Source organism: Stigmatopora nigra, chromosome 14 (genome assembly GCF_051989575.1).
Source record: "Stigmatopora nigra isolate UIUO_SnigA chromosome 14, RoL_Snig_1.1, whole genome shotgun sequence".
NCBI classification, from domain to species: domain Eukaryota; kingdom Metazoa; phylum Chordata; class Actinopteri; order Syngnathiformes; family Syngnathidae; genus Stigmatopora; species Stigmatopora nigra.
The window spans coordinates 839,350-856,250 of NC_135521.1; the positions used below are offsets into that span (position 1 = coordinate 839,350).

The 16,901-nt window shown below is 46.4% G+C and overlaps 1 protein-coding gene across 8 annotated transcripts in view; it reads left to right on the forward strand.

Annotated features, from left to right (window-relative positions):
- The first annotated feature begins 1,441 nt into the window (after window positions 1–1,441).
- Window positions 1,442–16,901, forward strand: part of LOC144207596 (protocadherin gamma-C5-like) — a 128,597-nt gene continuing 113,137 nt past the window's right edge. For 2 of the 8 annotated variants that reach the window (XM_077733165.1, XM_077733181.1), the window contains exon 1: window positions 14,195–16,715. In XM_077733165.1, coding sequence (XP_077589291.1) covers window positions 14,328–16,715 — 2,388 coding nt within the window. In that variant the 5' untranslated portion in view covers window positions 14,195–14,327. Of the gene's footprint in view, window positions 3,949–4,404; window positions 6,936–7,430; window positions 9,957–11,053; window positions 13,536–14,194; window positions 16,716–16,901 lie in introns of those variants that run through there. The other 6 variants (XM_077733166.1, XM_077733157.1, XM_077733149.1 and 3 more) reach the window with 6 other exon arrangements.

Consider the following 16,901-nt stretch of genomic DNA (forward strand, 5'->3'; position numbering starts at 1 on the left):
TCATTTCAAATCTGTCCTGCAGCGGCTCGATAAGGGTCCAATACGCCTGGCATTTTGTATCAAAGCACATCACGCAGCTGTGCGATGTTTTCAAAATCAACTATGGAGTGTAGAAAATGATAAAAGTCACCGTTAAAATGCATGCACGGGGGAATAAGCGCGCTGGTCCAAAGCCATCGATTTGGCGTGCATTTCCTGAGTTCATCGACCGCTTTTCTTGCAGCAGCCTGCCTGCCTGCAGCTGCAGCTCCTGTTTGGAGAAATGGCGAGTATGAGGCGCCATCTTTTGGCTAAGTAAACACAGCACATTGAATGTGCAGGATTGCAGACGGAGAAAAAGGAGCAGCCAGGTACAAAACACACACACACACACACACACACACAGAGCTGAAATACTGAGAAATACTCAGTATTCGACAAGGATACTGTCACTAATCTTGTTTTTTTGGATGAAATATCTGAAAGGATGAATGTTGATTGTACACTGGGAACTATAGTATTAATTTTCTTGTCATATAAGATTAGTTTTTTTATATCAACGACTCCCATTTAAACATGGTGACGGTGGCAAAATGAAATAAAGCAATCATTTGCAAGGTATGTATTGGTGACTGATATCTAAGTGAAAGCAGCAATAAGAAGCCCTCCTCTTCTGATGTCATTGCATTGTCTCCATGTTGAATCAGCAGCGTCTCCCATAGGCAGCGTTTGGAATTGCTGGTGTGAATTGGACCTCAGTCAAAAAAAAATCTTGCTGCTTTCCTTTGGACAACAAGTTTGCAACTGTCGTAACAGTCCGGCGTCAATTAGCACTCATCTTTACTTGCAGCCATTTTATGTTTTATGTTTTTATTAAAAAAACACCTAGTAGACACCATACTTTTGAGTTTGAAGCATGGTTTGGGGATTTCTGAAAGTGACATTCTCGTTCTATCCTTAACAATGAATAGAATTGTCTATCTTAACAATGAGGATCGACAAAAAGACTTTTGGGAGCTGTCTATGGTGCTGAAATACACAGAACAGCATATTTTTGTTTTCTGACAAGATATGGAATTGGTATAAGAGTAATAAACTATTGTTTAAAATGAACTTAATCCAGCTACTTTAAAAATTCATAACATTTTTATAGTAAACAGTTTTGTCTCAGTCTGCAGAATATATCTGACTGAAGCCAGTGTTGTATTGTCTTTATAAAAAAGTCTCTATCAATTTGCCATGCATAGAAGTTTAGTATGTAAGAAGAAAATACGACAGGGCTACTTTTACATGTTTCTATGTTAGTGATTAAAAATAAAAAGTTTTGAACATGGAGTCCTTTTTCATGATGCTGTAGAAGTGCGGTGAACAAAAGCGAACTCTTGGTGTCACTGTTGACTTGTGCAAGGCAAATCGGCAGCCAGTCAGTCCTCCTTTCCTCCGCTCGCTTTGTCTTTTGCATGCTGGTGCAGGATTGAAACCTTTAGTGCATATTTCGTCTTTCCAGCATTCTCCATTTTGAAATCACATAGAGCGTCAAATTGTCTGCTTTGGACGCGATATCCCAAACCTATTTCTGTCAACATGGGAGTCCAGGATTTCTCCCTGCGCCGTTGGATATCCTTTTTTGCCGTCCTTGTTCACGGCCGTCTCGTCCATGGAGATCTGAGCTATTCTCTCCCGGAGGAGATGAAGCCGTCGTCGCTGGTTGGAAATATTGCCAAAGATTTGGGCGTTGACCCGAAGACGTTGTCTGCGCGGAAAGCCCGGATCGACGCCGAAGGGACACGTAAGCAGTTTTGTGAAATAAATTTGAGCACCGGCGACTTGACAACAGCTCAGAGAATAGATAGAGAAAGCCTTTGTGACAAAAAGCCCTCCTGTCTGATCAAGCTGAATCTGGTGTTAGAAAATCCACTGGAGCTCCATCGCATCGTTCTTCATATTCAGGATGTAAATGATAATTATCCAAAATTCCAAAAGGATTTGATTGAAATGGAAATCTGGGAGTCTGCAGAAAAGGGAAGCCGTTTTTCCATCGAAAAAGCTCACGATGCCGATATCGGGCCAAATGCAGTACAAAGATACATTCTGCAAAAGAACAACAACTTTGTTCTGTCTGTTGACAGCAATAAAGTCGAACTCGTTCTGGAAACCAAGTTGGATCGAGAAAAGCAAAGTGAGGTGAATTTACTTCTCACAGCTCTCGACGGGGGCTCCCCTCAGAGATCGGGGACCGTGGTCATCCATGTCAAGGTGCTGGACGCAAATGATAATGCCCCAGTTTTCACAAAAGCCGTCTATAAAGCCACTCTGCCTGAAAACTCTCCTCCAGATACGATCGTGATTAATGTCAGCGCCAAGGATGATGACGAGGGAGTGAATGGAGAAGTGACGTATGATTTTGGCCACGTCTCAGATGACAATATGAATGTGTTTTCTATTGAGCCCACCACAGGGGCAGTCAGAGTCAAAGGTTCAATTGATTTTGAGGATAAATCCACATATGAGATTAGTGTAAAAGCCAAAGATGGTTTAGGCCTGACGTCCTATGGTAAAATTTTATTAGATATCATTGATGTAAATGACAATGCCCCTGTGGTCAATTTAAACTCTCTCTCGAATGCTGTAGCAGAGAACGTACCACCGGGTACGGAGGTGGGCATCATTAATGTGCAAGACAGAGATTCAGAGAACAATGGCAAAGTCAGCTGCTCCATCCAACAAAACGTGCCCCTTAAATTGGTGGCTTCCATTCAAAACTATTATTCTTTGGTGACTACTGCAGAACTGGACCGCGAACTGGTCTCGGATTACAACATTACCATCAGCGCCACAGACGAAGGTTCTCCTTCTCTGTCCTCCTCTAAAACGCTTCACTTGACCGTCGCAGATGTCAATGACAATGCACCCATTTTTGAGGAGGACTCCTATATCGCCCATGTGAGTGAGAACAACCAGGCCGGCTCCATTTTGTGCTCTGTGAGTGCCCGAGACCCCGATTGGAGACAAAACGGAAGTGTGGTTTATTCTCTGCTGTCCAGTGAGGTCAACGGCGTCCCGGTCTCCTCCTACGTGTCCGTCAATGGTGACACGGGTGTCCTCCATGCCGTCAAGTCGTTCGACTACGAACACTTGCGGACTTTTCAAGTGGGTGTGGTGGCCCGAGACAACGGTTCTCCTCCGCTCAGCAGCAACGTCAGCGTCCGCGTTTTGGTCTCGGATGTCAATGACAACGCTCCTCAGATCCTCTATCCTGCTCCTGAGGGCAATTCCTTCATGACAGAGCTGGTCCCCAAAGCGGCCCAGGGGGGCTCAGTGGTGTCAAAGGTCATCGCCGTGGACGCCGACTCTGGCCAGAATGCCTGGCTCTCCTATTGCATCATCAAGGCCACCGATCAGGGACTTTTCACCATTGGTCTCCATACTGGCGAGATTAGAACCCTGAGAGATGTTCTGGAAACTGACATGATGAAGCAGAACCTGGTGGTGGCGGTAAAAGACAACGGCGAGCCCCCTCGCTCGGCCACCTGCTCCATGTTTCTGCTTCTGTCCGACAACCTGGCGGAGGTGCCCGAACTGAAAGACATTTCCTATGAAGAGAAGAACTCCAAACTGACATCTTATTTGATCATCGCCCTGGCCTCAGTTTCCACTTTCTTTGTGACTTTTATCATGATTGTGGTGGGCGTGAGAGTTTGTCGCAGGAGAAAGCCTCGATTAATGTTTGACGGAGCGGTGGCCATCCCCGGCGGCTACCTCCCACCTAACTATGCTGATGTGGATGGCACCATGGGAACTTTACGCAGCACCTACAACTATGACGCGTACTTGACCACGGGTTCCAGGACCAGCGACTTCAAATTTGTGTCTTCTTACAACGACAACACGCTGCCCGCCGAGCAGACGCTGAAGAAAAGTCCAAGTGACTTTGCTGATCCTTTCGAAGATTTTGGGTCTTCTGTGGAGGTAAGGGGCTTTTCTATTTCAAATATTTCTTGCAAATCTTTTTGCCATGATTACTGGTTATATTTCCTTACATGCCATATTTTAGATTATGTATGCACAAATGTCCTGTGCGATTAAATTTCACTCAGCTATTTATTATCCTATTTTTATCATTTTTTTTATTCTGCATTATACAATGTCCGTATTACGATACGTTTTCATACTCTGACTTATCTTTACTTAACTGTACCAAAAAAATGCTCTTTCAATGGGTGAAAATGTCTCATTTGACGCTGCTCGTTGATCATACCTGATGATGAGGTTGTTGCTCATCCACACGTTGTCACCACCATTGACATGTAGTGTTATGCCGTTCATTTGACTCTAGATGTCAGTATGTACTCATGAAAAAAGCTGCCTAAAAGATTCCCACCCATTCACGTCGACATCCAAATCAGATTTTTCCTTCGTGGAGCTCGGATCTAAATGTGCAATCGTGACGACGTGCAACCAAGCTGGGAATAGAAAGGGACCGATTATATCAACATTATCATCCTTCATTTCTTGCCAAATTTGAAGTGTGTTTTTCCCCCAGAATTAATTTACGTGGAATGGGAAACAAAGGATGTTTGCCGGCCGGCTACGGCCTGGTTTGTCTTTTGTTTTTTCTTCACCCCATCAATGGAGACTTGAGCTATTCTGTACCGGAGGAGATGAAACGTGGATCTGTCATCGGGAATATTGCCAAGGATTTGGGACTCAATGTGGGCCAGCTTTCTGCTCGCAAAGCACGCGTTGATCCGGAGGACCACGACGTTCATCACTGCGCCATCAACCTCAACACGGGTGACTTGATTGTTCAGGAGAGGATCGACAGAGAGGGGCTTTGTGGTAAAAAGGCATCTTGTGTTTTGAAAGAGCAACTCGTCTTGGAAAACCCTTTAGAGCTGCACCAAGTTAATATCCGAGTTCTTGATGTCAATGATAATTCACCAAAATTTAATGAGGAGTCACTGAAATTAGAAATACATGAACTAGCAGACAAGGGAGCTCAGTTTCTTCTTGGAGAAGCACACGATGGAGACATTGGAGAAAATTCTGTTCAAAGATACACTTTGCAGCAGAATGAGCACTTTAAATTGAATGTGAATTCTAAACCAGGTGGACGCAAATTCTGCGAATTGGTCCTGGACAAGGAATTAGACAGAGAAGATAAAAATGAGATGACGCTTTTGCTGACTGCTTTTGATGGCGGCTCTCCACAAAGATCAGGAACCGTCCTCATCCATGTCACAGTGCTGGACGCTAATGATAACGCCCCTGTTTTCAGTCAAGCCGTCTATAAGGCCACTCTCCCTGAAAACTCCCCTGTTGACACTTTAGTCATAACTGTGAGTGCAAGTGATGCAGACGAAGGGCTTAATAGCGAAATCAATTTTGCAATTGACCATGTGTCAAATGATTATGATAATGTCTTCACGCTACATCCCAAAACTGGAGAAGTGAGGGTAGCTGATGTGATTGATTTTGAGAAAGTAAAAACCTATGAAATGCAAATAAGTGCTAAGGATGGCCTTGGTCTGGTATCTTATTCAACATTAATTATTGACCTTATTGATGTCAATGACAATCCCCCTATTATAAACTTAAAGTCAATGTCTAATTCAATGGCAGAGAATGTGCCACCTGGCACAGAAGTGGGCATCATTAATGTGCAGGACAGAGACTCGGAAGAAAATGGAAAAGTCCGCTGTTCCATTCAGCAAAATGTCCCCTTCAAATTAGTGGCTTCTATTCCAAACTATTATTCTCTGGTGACCACTGGACAACTGGATCGGGAACTGATATCTGATTACAACATTACCATCAGTGCCACGGACGAGGGCTCTCCTCCTCTGTCCTCCTCCAAAACTCTTCATTTGTCCGTCGCAGACGTCAATGACAATGCACCCATTTTTGAGGAGGACTCATATATCGCCCATGTGAGTGAAAACAACCAGGCCGGCTCCACTTTGTGCTCTGTCCGTGCCCACGATCCAGACTGGAGACAGAATGGCAGCGTGGTTTACTCTCTTTTGGCCAGCGAGGTCAACGGCGCCCCAGTTTCATCCTACGTGTCGGTCAACGGCGAAACGGGCGTCCTCCATGCCGTCAAGTCGTTTGACTACGAACACTTGCGGACGTTTCAAGTGGGTGTGGTGGCAAGGGACAATGGTTCTCCTCCGCTCAGCAGCAACGTCAGCGTCTGTGTTTTGGTCTCGGATGTCAATGACAACGCTCCTCAGATCCTCTACCCCGCTCCCGAGGGCAACTCCTTCATGACCGAGCTGGTCCCCAAAGCGGCCCAGGGGGGATCAGTGGTGTCAAAGGTCATTGCTGTTGATGCCGACTCTGGCCAGAATGCCTGGCTCTCTTACCGCATTGTCAAGGCCACGGAACCTGGACTCTTCACCATTGGTCTCCACACCGGTGATATCAGAACCCAGAGGGACATTTTGGAAACGGACACGATGAAGCAGAACCTGGTGGTGGCGGTAAAAGACAACGGCGAGCCCCCTCGCTCCACCACCTGCTCCATGTTTCTGCTTCTGTCCGACAACCTGGCGGAGGTGCCCGAACTGAAGGATATTTCCTATGAAGAGAAGAACTCCAAACTGACTTCTTACCTTATTATTGCCCTGGCCTCAGTGTCCACCTTCTTTGTGACTTTTATCATGATCGTGGTGGGCGTGAGAGTTTGTCGCAGAAGAAAGCCCCGACTAATGTTTGACGGAGCGGTGGCCATCCCCGGCGGGTACCTCCCACCTAACTACGCGGATGTTGATGGCACCATGGGAACTTTACGCAGCAGCTACAACTATGATGCGTACCTGACCACGGGTTCCAGGACCAGCGACTTCAAGTTTGTGTCTTCTTACAACGACAACACTTTGCCTGCCGAGCAGACGCTGAAGAAAAGTCCAACTGACTTTGTTGATGCTTTTGAAGACCTGAAGACACTTTCAGAGGTAGGAAAAAAGTCTTGTCTTCTCTCACAGTGTTGATGAACTTCAATTTTATTCTGCACGGAATTCAGGAAATATTCGGTTTTTATAAAAATGAGAATAATAAGCAAAACCAGTCATTTTACTGTGCTCTTCGGTTATCAATTTTAAATGTGCGCTTTGCTTATATTGAAACGACATTACATCATAAAATGCATTTATTATTACACTTTTTTTCCTTGAAGAATTTTTGTTTTGAGTTGCATGGTCAGCAAAACAATAGGAACAAAGATTGATGGTCATTTTTCTTCACTTTTCACTTATTGACACAAATGCCATCTTTTCTCGTGCATCTTGTATTTTGGGTATTCTCAATACTTCGGTGGCGGTTCATAATACGTATCTTTGCAATTTGACTTTCTGGTTGTACTTTGAGATTGGGAAATGGCCTGAAGATGTCGCTCTCGGCTAGCAGACCGCATGCAAGCTTCATCTCGCCCGTGACCGTCGACAGACATTTCAATTGGGAGAGGTTGAAGCAGCGACTTGTCTTTCGCCTCGTCGATCCGCTTCTCTTTGTGTTCATTGGAACTTCCTACCCGATTGTACTCCATGCTTGGATTGTACGGCTGTTTGTGGACGTCTTTTTGCATCAATATGGGGGACAGAGGATTTGCCAGGCTCCTTTCCATCCTCCGTCTGGTTTCCTTTGTCGTGGTGGTGGCCGTCGTCGATGGAGACCTCAGTTATTCCGTTCCAGAGGAGCTGAAACAGGGTTCCGTTGTGGGAAATATTGCAAAGGATCTCGGAGCTGACCTGGCTAGTTTTGCAGCCCGAAAGCCGCGATTTGATTTTGAGGAATCTCGCCGCCAGTATTGTGGTGTGGATATGCGCACCGGAGATGTCATCACGTCGGAGAGGATTGACAGAGAAAGCGTTTGTGGAAGCAAACCTTCCTGTGTACTAAAAGTCGATCTGGTCCTAGAGAATCCTCTGGAGCTTCAACACGTGAGTCTCCACATTCAAGATGTCAATGACAATTCACCCAAATTCCGCGAAAAAATCATTCCGATGGAAATACATGAGTCCTCAGAAAAAGGCAGCCGTTTCTCTGTAGAGGAGGCCCACGATGCGGATATCGGACAAAATGCTGTTCAGCAATACCGGCTGCAAAGAAATGAACATTTTATTCTTTCTGTTGAGAAAAACAAAGTGGAACTCGTTCTGGAGAATAAGCTGGACCGAGAAAAGCAAAGTCAGATGAATTTACTTCTCACGGCTCTTGACGGGGGCTCCCCTCAGAGGTCGGGGACCGCCGTCATTCGCGTCACGGTGCTGGACGCCAACGATAACGCCCCTGTTTTCACTCAAAACGTCTATAAAGCCACTTTGCCTGAAAACGCTCCCCCAAATACGGTCGTGATTAATGTCAGCGCCACCGACGCCGATGAGGGAGTGAATGGAGAAGTAACGTATCATGTTAGTCATGTATCGAATGATGACACAAATGTCTTCAAAATGGATTCCAAAACAGGTACAATTGTCGTCTCGGGAAGCACTGATTTTGAGGAGAACAACTCTTTTGAAATGAAAGTTCAAGCTAAAGATGGTTTAGGCCTGACGTCCTATACTAAGGTTGTAATTGATATAACTGATGTCAATGACAACGCCCCTGTTATTAATATCAAATCACTGTCCAATCCAGTAGCAGAAAATGTTTCGCCTGGCACAGAGGTGGGCATCATCAATGTGCAGGACAGAGATTCGGGGAAGAATGGACAAGTCCGCTGCTCCATCCAACAAAATGTGCCCTTTAAGTTAGTGGCTTCCATTCCAAACTATTATTCTCTGGTGACCACTGCAGAACTGGACCGCGAACTGGTCTCGGATTACAACATTACCATCAGTGCCACGGACGAGGGCTCTCCTCCTCTGTCCTCCTCCAAAATGCTTCACTTGACCGTTGCAGATGTGAATGACAATGCCCCCGTTTTTGAAGAAGATTCCTACATTGCCCACGTGACCGAGAACAACCAGGCGGGCTCCACTTTGTGCTCCGTCAGCGCTCGAGACCCCGACTGGAGGCAGAACGGCAGCGTGGTTTATTCTCTGTTGGCTGGCGAAGTCAATGGTGTCCCGGTCTCCTCCTACGTGTCCGTCAATGGTGACACGGGTGTCCTCCATGCCGTCAAGTCGTTTGACTACGAACACTTGCGGACATTTCAAGTGGGCGTGGTGGCCCGAGACAACGGTTCTCCTCCGCTCAGCAGCAACGTCAGCTTGCGCGTCTTGGTCTCGGATGTCAATGACAACGCTCCTCAGATCCTCTATCCCGCTCCTGAGGGCAATTCCTTCATGACCGAGCTGGTCCCTAAAGCGGCCCAGGGGGGCTCGGTGGTGTCAAAGGTCATCGCCGTGGATGCCGACTCCGGGCAGAATGCTTGGCTCTCTTATCGCATCGTCAAGGCCACCGAAGCTGGACTCTTCACCATTGGTCTCCACACCGGAGAGATCAGGACCCAGAGAGATGTTCTGGAAACTGACATGATGAAGCAAAACCTGGTGGTGGCGGTAAAAGACAACGGTGAGCCCCCTCGCTCCGCCACCTGCTCCATGTTTCTGCTGCTTTCCGACAACCTGGCCGAGGTGCCCGAACTAAAGGATATTTCCTACGAAGAAAAGAACTCCAAACTGACGTCTTATTTGATCATCGCCCTGGCCTCAGTGTCCACCTTCTTTGTAACTTTTATCATGATTGTGGTGGGCGTGAGGGTCTGTCGCAGGAGAAAGCCCCGACTAATGTTTGACGGAGCGGTGGCCATCCCCGGCGGCTACCTCCCACCTAACTATGCGGATGTGGACGGCACCATGGGAACTTTACGCAGCACTTACAACTATGACGCGTACCTGACCACGGGTTCCAGGACCAGCGACTTCAAGTTCGTGTCTTCTTACAACGATAACACGCTGCCTGCCGAGCAGACGCTGAAGAAAAGTCCAAGTGACTTTGCTGACCCTTTTGAAGATTTTGGGTCCTCTGTGGAGGTAGGAGCCTTTTTGACAAATTTCTTAGAATGGTTTGCTTTGTGCTCACACTTGAACAAATTGGAATCTTTATTGGAATTTTGCAGTGTGGAGTTTGCTTGTTGATTTGCCTTTTGAAAAGTTACTCTAGATGCCCCTCACATTGTCATGAGTATGGGCAGTCTTTGGTCACTGGTATGTTCACAAAAGGTGTATCGAATATAGTATTCATGTTTTTTTCTGTTGTTGAAGCAGTACTGCGCAAAGTAGTGTGATTGATGCTGGCTATTTAAATACTGTGACATCAAGAAATATGTTCATTTCATGCTCACTTTATTTCTTATACCATTAGTGTGAAATTTTAGATAGCCACCAAAATAATGCACCTGTTCATAGTGCTTAAATGTATCTTATCCATCACTGAAATGCATACCTGTCAACTGGTACGTTCTCGCCGTAATTGGTACAACTGAAAGCCCATTTTTATATTGGTACGCTGTACACATGAAAATGGTACGCTAAACGGTGATTTTGAGAAAAAAAAATAAATTAAGGCACTTTCTAGCCATTTTTCACCATCCGCCATTGTTTCTTCCCGGAAACGCATGTCTGCCAAGTGATATATGTACCGGCGCCTCTGATTGGCTAAAAAAAAAAGATCATGATAAACATTTCGTTTTGTAACACTTTCACCATGTGATTTCCGTTTCCTGTTCCCTTGTTTATGTTTACTTTCATTTGCAAAAAATTACAAAAAAGTAAAGTGGTAAGATTTTCCATGTATTTATACATATATGTAAGGGCGAAAACAAAATTTGGTAAGATCACAAATGGTTCGAGGTTGACAGGTATGGAAATGGTTTGAGATTAGAAATGAATTAGTGATTCTTGCTGTCTCAACACATTGAAAAATGGGCGTCATTGAGTGGAAAGACATTGTAGCTAACATTATGTTTTCATTCGGTCCTCATTCAACTGAATTTCCCACTGAACACAAAATATGGTAAAACATTTGGACAACTAACAAAATAACCTCCTGGTGTCGCTGTCCACCTGTATAAAAACAGCCACCCTCCCTCTCACAGCAGCGAGTATTTTTTCTGCTTTTGTTCTGCTGCCGATGCCTTCTATTGCCGAATGTATTTGTCGTGGTGATACTGATTCGCGTGGGACGTCGATCTGTGTGGAATAGTTTTGCTCCGTGAACCTTTTTGGACAAGCTTTGTCAACATGGGATTCTCCGAGCATCACCTGCTTCTTCTTTTTGCCTTCTTTGTCCCGATGTGCCTCGTCCACGGAGACCTGAGCTATAGTCTTCCGGAGGAGACCAAACGGTCCACCGTGGTGGGAAATCTAGCCAAAGATCTTGGCGCCGACCCGAGGACGCTGTCCGCGCGGAATGCCCGTCTTCACGTGGCGGGCACACGTAAGCAATATTTGGAGCTTCATCTGAGCACGGGAGATTTAATCACGTCCGAGGCCATGGATAGAGAAAGCCTCTGCGGGAAGAAGCCATCTTGCATGATTAAGATGGATCTCGTGCTGGAAAATCCCCTCGAGCTACATCATATCAATCTTCATCTTCAAGACATTAATGACAATGCTCCAAAATTTAAGAATACATTGATTGAAATGGAAATCTGGGAGTCTGCAGAAAAGGGAAGCCGTTTTTCAATGGAGGAGGCCCACGATGCTGATATCGGCCAGAATGCCGTCCAAAGATACATTCTGCAAAAGAACAACAACTTTGTTCTGTCTGTTGACAGCAATAAAGTCGAACTCGTCCTGGAAACTAAGTTGGACCGAGAAAAGCAAAGTGAGATGAATTTACTTCTCACAGCTCTTGATGGAGGATCTCCCCAGAGATCAGGAACGGTCGCTATCCACGTCAAGGTGCTGGATGCAAATGATAACGCCCCAGTTTTCACAAAAGCCGTTTATAAAGCCACTTTACCTGAAAATGCGCCACCTAACACGGTCGTGATTAATGTCAGTGCCACTGATGCCGACGAGGGGGTGAATGGAGAAGTGAGTTATGATTTTGGTGATGTCTCTGAGGATAGTCGTTTGTTTTCTATTGATGCAACCACGGGGGAAATTAAAGTAAGTGGCTTAATTGATTTTGAAGACACTGTTTCTTTTGAAATCAAAATTGAAGCTAAAGATGGCTTAGGACTAACCTCTTATGGAAAGGTCATTGTAGATGTTACTGATGTGAATGACAATGCCCCTGCCATCAATATGATGTCACTGACCAATCCTGTGCAAGAGAATGTGTCACCTGGTACAGAAGTGGGCATCATCAATGTGCAGGACAGAGACTCTGAGAAGAATGGACGGGTGCACTGTTCCCTCCAACAAAATGTCCCCTTTAAGTTAGTGGCTTCTATTCCAAACTATTATTCTCTGGTGACCACTGCAGAACTGGACCGCGAATTGGTCTCGGATTATAACATTACCATCAGTGCCACGGACGAAGGTTCTCCTCCTCTGTCCTCCTCCAAAATGCTTCACTTGTCCGTCGCAGACGTCAATGACAATGCTCCCGTTTTTGAAGAAGATTCCTACATTGCCCACGTGAGTGAGAACAACCAGGCCGGCTCCACTTTGTGCTCCGTCAGTGCCCGAGACCCCGACTGGAGGCAGAATGGCAGCGTGGTTTATTCTCTGTTGGCTGGCGAAGTCAACGGTGTCCCGGTCTCCTCTTACGTGTCCATCAACGGCGACACGGGGGTCCTCCATGCTGTCAAGTCGTTTGACTACGAACACTTGAGGACATTTCAAGTGGGCGTGGTGGCCCGAGACAATGGTTCTCCTCCACTCAGCAGCAACATCAGCGTTCGTGTCTTAGTCTCGGATGTCAATGACAACGCTCCTCAGATCCTCTATCCCGCTCCCGAGGGCAACTCTTTCATGACCGAGTTGGTCCCCAAAGCGGCCCAGGGGGGATCAGTGGTGTCAAAGGTCATCGCTGTTGATGCTGACTCTGGTCAGAATGCCTGGCTCTCCTATCGCATCGTCAAGGCCACGGAACCTGGACTTTTCACCATCGGTCTCCACACTGGAGAGATCCGGACACAGCGGGACGTTTTGGAAACGGACCTGATGAAGCAAAACCTGGTGGTGGCGGTGAAAGACAACGGCGAGCCCCCTCGCTCCGCCACCTGCTCCATGTTTCTGCTCCTTTCTGACAACCTGGCGGAGGTGCCCGAACTGAAGGACATTTCCTATGAAGAGAAGAACTCCAAACTGACATCTTATTTGATCATTGCCCTGGCCTCAGTTTCCACTTTCTTTGTGACTTTTATCATGATTGTGGTGGGCGTGAGAGTCTGTCGCCGGAGGAAGCCCCGATTGATGTTTGACGGAGCGGTGGCCATCCCCGGCGGCTACCTCCCACCAAATTACGCGGATGTGGACGGCACCATGGGAACATTACGCAGCAGCTACAACTATGACGCTTACTTGACCACGGGTTCCAGGACCAGCGACTTCAAATTTGTGTCTTCCTACAACGACAACACGCTGCCTGCCGAGCAGACGCTGAAGAAAAGTCCCAGTGACTTTGCTGAGTTCTTTGACCAACTCCAGGACTCCGAGGTAGGGCTGCTGTTAATATTACTTCAGCGGGTTTATGATACATCATTATTTTATTGTGTTATATGTTGCCTTGGAACACAAAATGTCCATTTCTTAATTTACACAGCCTTAATTCACCTGAATCAATTCATGTCATAAAATTGCTTTCTTAGCATCACTTTAATTGTTACTTGTAGATATGAAAGCAGGGAGAGATTGAATTTATACTGTGCTTCCAACATACCTTGACAGGTCTTTCAACTTTTATTTTCATTTAGCTTTTTAATAGGTAACAAACGTAACTCTTTTGGTCTTGCAGCAGCTGCATTTTGAATTTAGGATTCATGCCATTATTGCTTTCCTCAAATGCCCTTTATTTTGGAGACTGTCAGTCCTACTTGAAGTGTCTCTTATCTGGTCTTAAAGGCTGTGCTTTGCATTCTAACTGGAACACAGTAGAAGGAACTCATAATCACTGCCTCCTTTACGAGGTCCCTCTAGACCTCCTGCCATAAATGAATACAAAAATATTCTCAAGAAACACGACAGTGTTTATTTTACACAATGTATCTTGACGTGCAATAACCAGAATAGACTCATGATGTCGCTCTGTACTTGAAAATAAGAGGCTATGGGTTTGTCTTTCCTCCTCTGCACAGACCAGGCGTGTTCAACCATTACGGAGCACACCAGCTTTTGTTTCGGGGGATTCGTACGCTTTTCTTTGTGAAGGATTTAGTTTTTGTTTCTTTAACCTGAGATACCCAGGGAAATTTCTAGTGCTTCTTTTTTTGTGAGGTATTTTTTTTTAAAATGGATCGTGGAGCTGGTTTGCTGCTCCCCTTTTTCTTCAGCCTTTTCATCGAGGCCACCGCAGCGGAGCTCAGCTATTCTATACCAGAGGAGATGAGACCCGGCTCCATTGTGGGGAATATTGCCAAGGACCTGGCCATGGAAGCACGCGCGTTGATCTCTCGGAAGGCCCGCATCGATGCCGTCAACGGGGATGAGCGTTACTGCGACATCGATGTCAAAACGGGGAATTTCATCATCCGGGAGAGGATTGACAGAGAGGAGTTGTGTGGGGAGACCTTGACGTGCGTGCTCAAATACGAATTGGTGTTGGAGAGCCCGCTGGAGCTGCATCGCATTTCAGTTGCCGTCCAGGACGTGAATGATAATTCCCCCGTCTTTCCAAAGGATAAAATCAAGCTGGAAATGAGTGAATCGGCCATCAAAGGAACTCGGTACCGCGTTAACGAAGCCGACGATGCCGACATTGGTCAAAATGCTGTTCAGCGTTATTTCTTACAGAACAATGCACATTTTGTTTTGTCCGTCAGAGAAAATACGGATGGATCTAAGAGTCTCGAATTGGTGTTGGATAAAGAGATTGACCGGGAAACTGAAAAGGATCTGAGTCTGCTTCTCAGTGCCAGCGATGGCGGGAAACCACAACGATCCGGAACGGTCCTCGTACACGTCACCGTGCTGGATGCAAACGATAACGCCCCGGTGTTCGCTCGCGATGTTTACAAAGCCGGTCTGCCTGAAAACTCACCGTCCGGAACTCTCGTGGTGGCTGTGAGTGCCGCGGATGCGGACGATGGCGTCAATGGGGAAGTGACGTATGAATTTAGTCGTATTGCTGAAAGAGCTAAAAAAGTATTCTCCATTGATGCTAAAACGGGTGAGATTAAAGTGACTGGGTCACTTGATTTTGAAAGTAATCCCAAATACGAGATGCGAGTAGATGCCAAAGATGGTTATGGACTTTCTTCCCATTGTAAAGTAGTCATCGACATTTCTGATGTCAATGACAATGCCCCCATTATAAATATAAAGTCAGTGTCCTATGCGGTAGCAGAGAATGTCCCCCTTGGCACGGAAGTGGGCATCATCAATGTGCAGGACAGAGACTCGGAAGAAAATGGAAAAGTCCGCTGCTCTGTTCAGCAAAATGTCCCCTTTAAGTTAGTGGCCTCAATTCCAAACTATTATTCTTTGGTGACCACTGGACAACTGGACCGTGAACTGGTCTCGGATTACAACATTACCATCAGTGCCACGGACGAGGGCTCTCCTTCTCTGTCCTCCTCCAAAACGCTTCACTTGACCGTTGCAGACGTCAATGACAATGCACCCATATTTCAGGAGAAGTCCTATAGTGCCCACGTGAGCGAAAACAACCTGGCTGGTTCCACTTTGTGCTCTGTCAGTGCTCGAGACCCCGACTGGAGACAGAACGGTAGCATCGTTTATTCGCTGTTGGCCGGAGAGGTCAACGGCGTCCCGGTCTCCTCCTACGTGTCCGTCAATGGTGACACGGGTGTCCTCCATGCCGTCAAGTCGTTCGACTACGAACACTTGCGGACATTTCAAGTGGGCGTGGTAGCTAGAGACAACGGTTCTCCTCCACTCAGCAGCAACGTCAGCGTTCACGTATTGGTCTCGGACGTAAACGACAATGCTCCTCAGATCCTCTACCCAGCTCCCGAGGGCAACTCTTTCATGACCGAGTTGGTCCCCAAAGCAGCCCAGGGGGGCTCGGTGGTGTCAAAGGTCATCGCCGTGGATGCCGATTCTGGACAGAATGCCTGGCTCTCCTATCACATTGTCAAGGCCACCGATCAGGGACTTTTCAGCATCGGTCTCCACACTGGTGAGATCAGGACACAGAGGGACGTTTTGGAAGCGGACATGATGAAGCAAAACCTGGTGGTGGCTGTGAAAGACGATGGCGAGCCCCCTCGCTCCGCCACCTGCTCCATGTTTCTGCTTTTGTCTGACAACCTGGCGGAGGTGCCCGAACTAAAAGACATTTCCTATGAAGAGAAGAATTCTAAACTGACTTCTTACCTTATTATTGCCCTGGCATCAGTGTCCACCTTCTTTGTGACTTTTATCATGATTGTGGTGGGCGTGAGGGTCTGTCGCAGGAGAAAGCCCAGATTGATGTTTGATGGAGCGGTGGCCATCCCCGGCGGATATTTACCACCTAATTACGCCGATGTGGATGGCACCATGGGAACTTTACGCAGCGCGTACAACTATGATGCTTACCTGACCACGGGTTCGAGGACCAGCGACTTCAAGTTTGTGTCTTCCTACAACGACAACACGCTCCCTGCCGAGCAAACTCTGAAGAAAAGTCCCAGTGACTTTGCTGATGAGCTTCATGATTCTTTTGACCCGTTGGAGGTAGGCTGCTTTCTTCTATGGAATCTAAGTTCCTCTTCTTTGTTAAGCATGCACATCATATCAACAATTTGTGTGTTTCTGGAATAACTATTTGTAAAAGTAGAACTTTTTTGCGGCATTTAGTTCTTTCAAGTGCCTTTGCAAAAACTTTCCTTTGAATATTCCGTCATTCAACTTTTTCTAAAT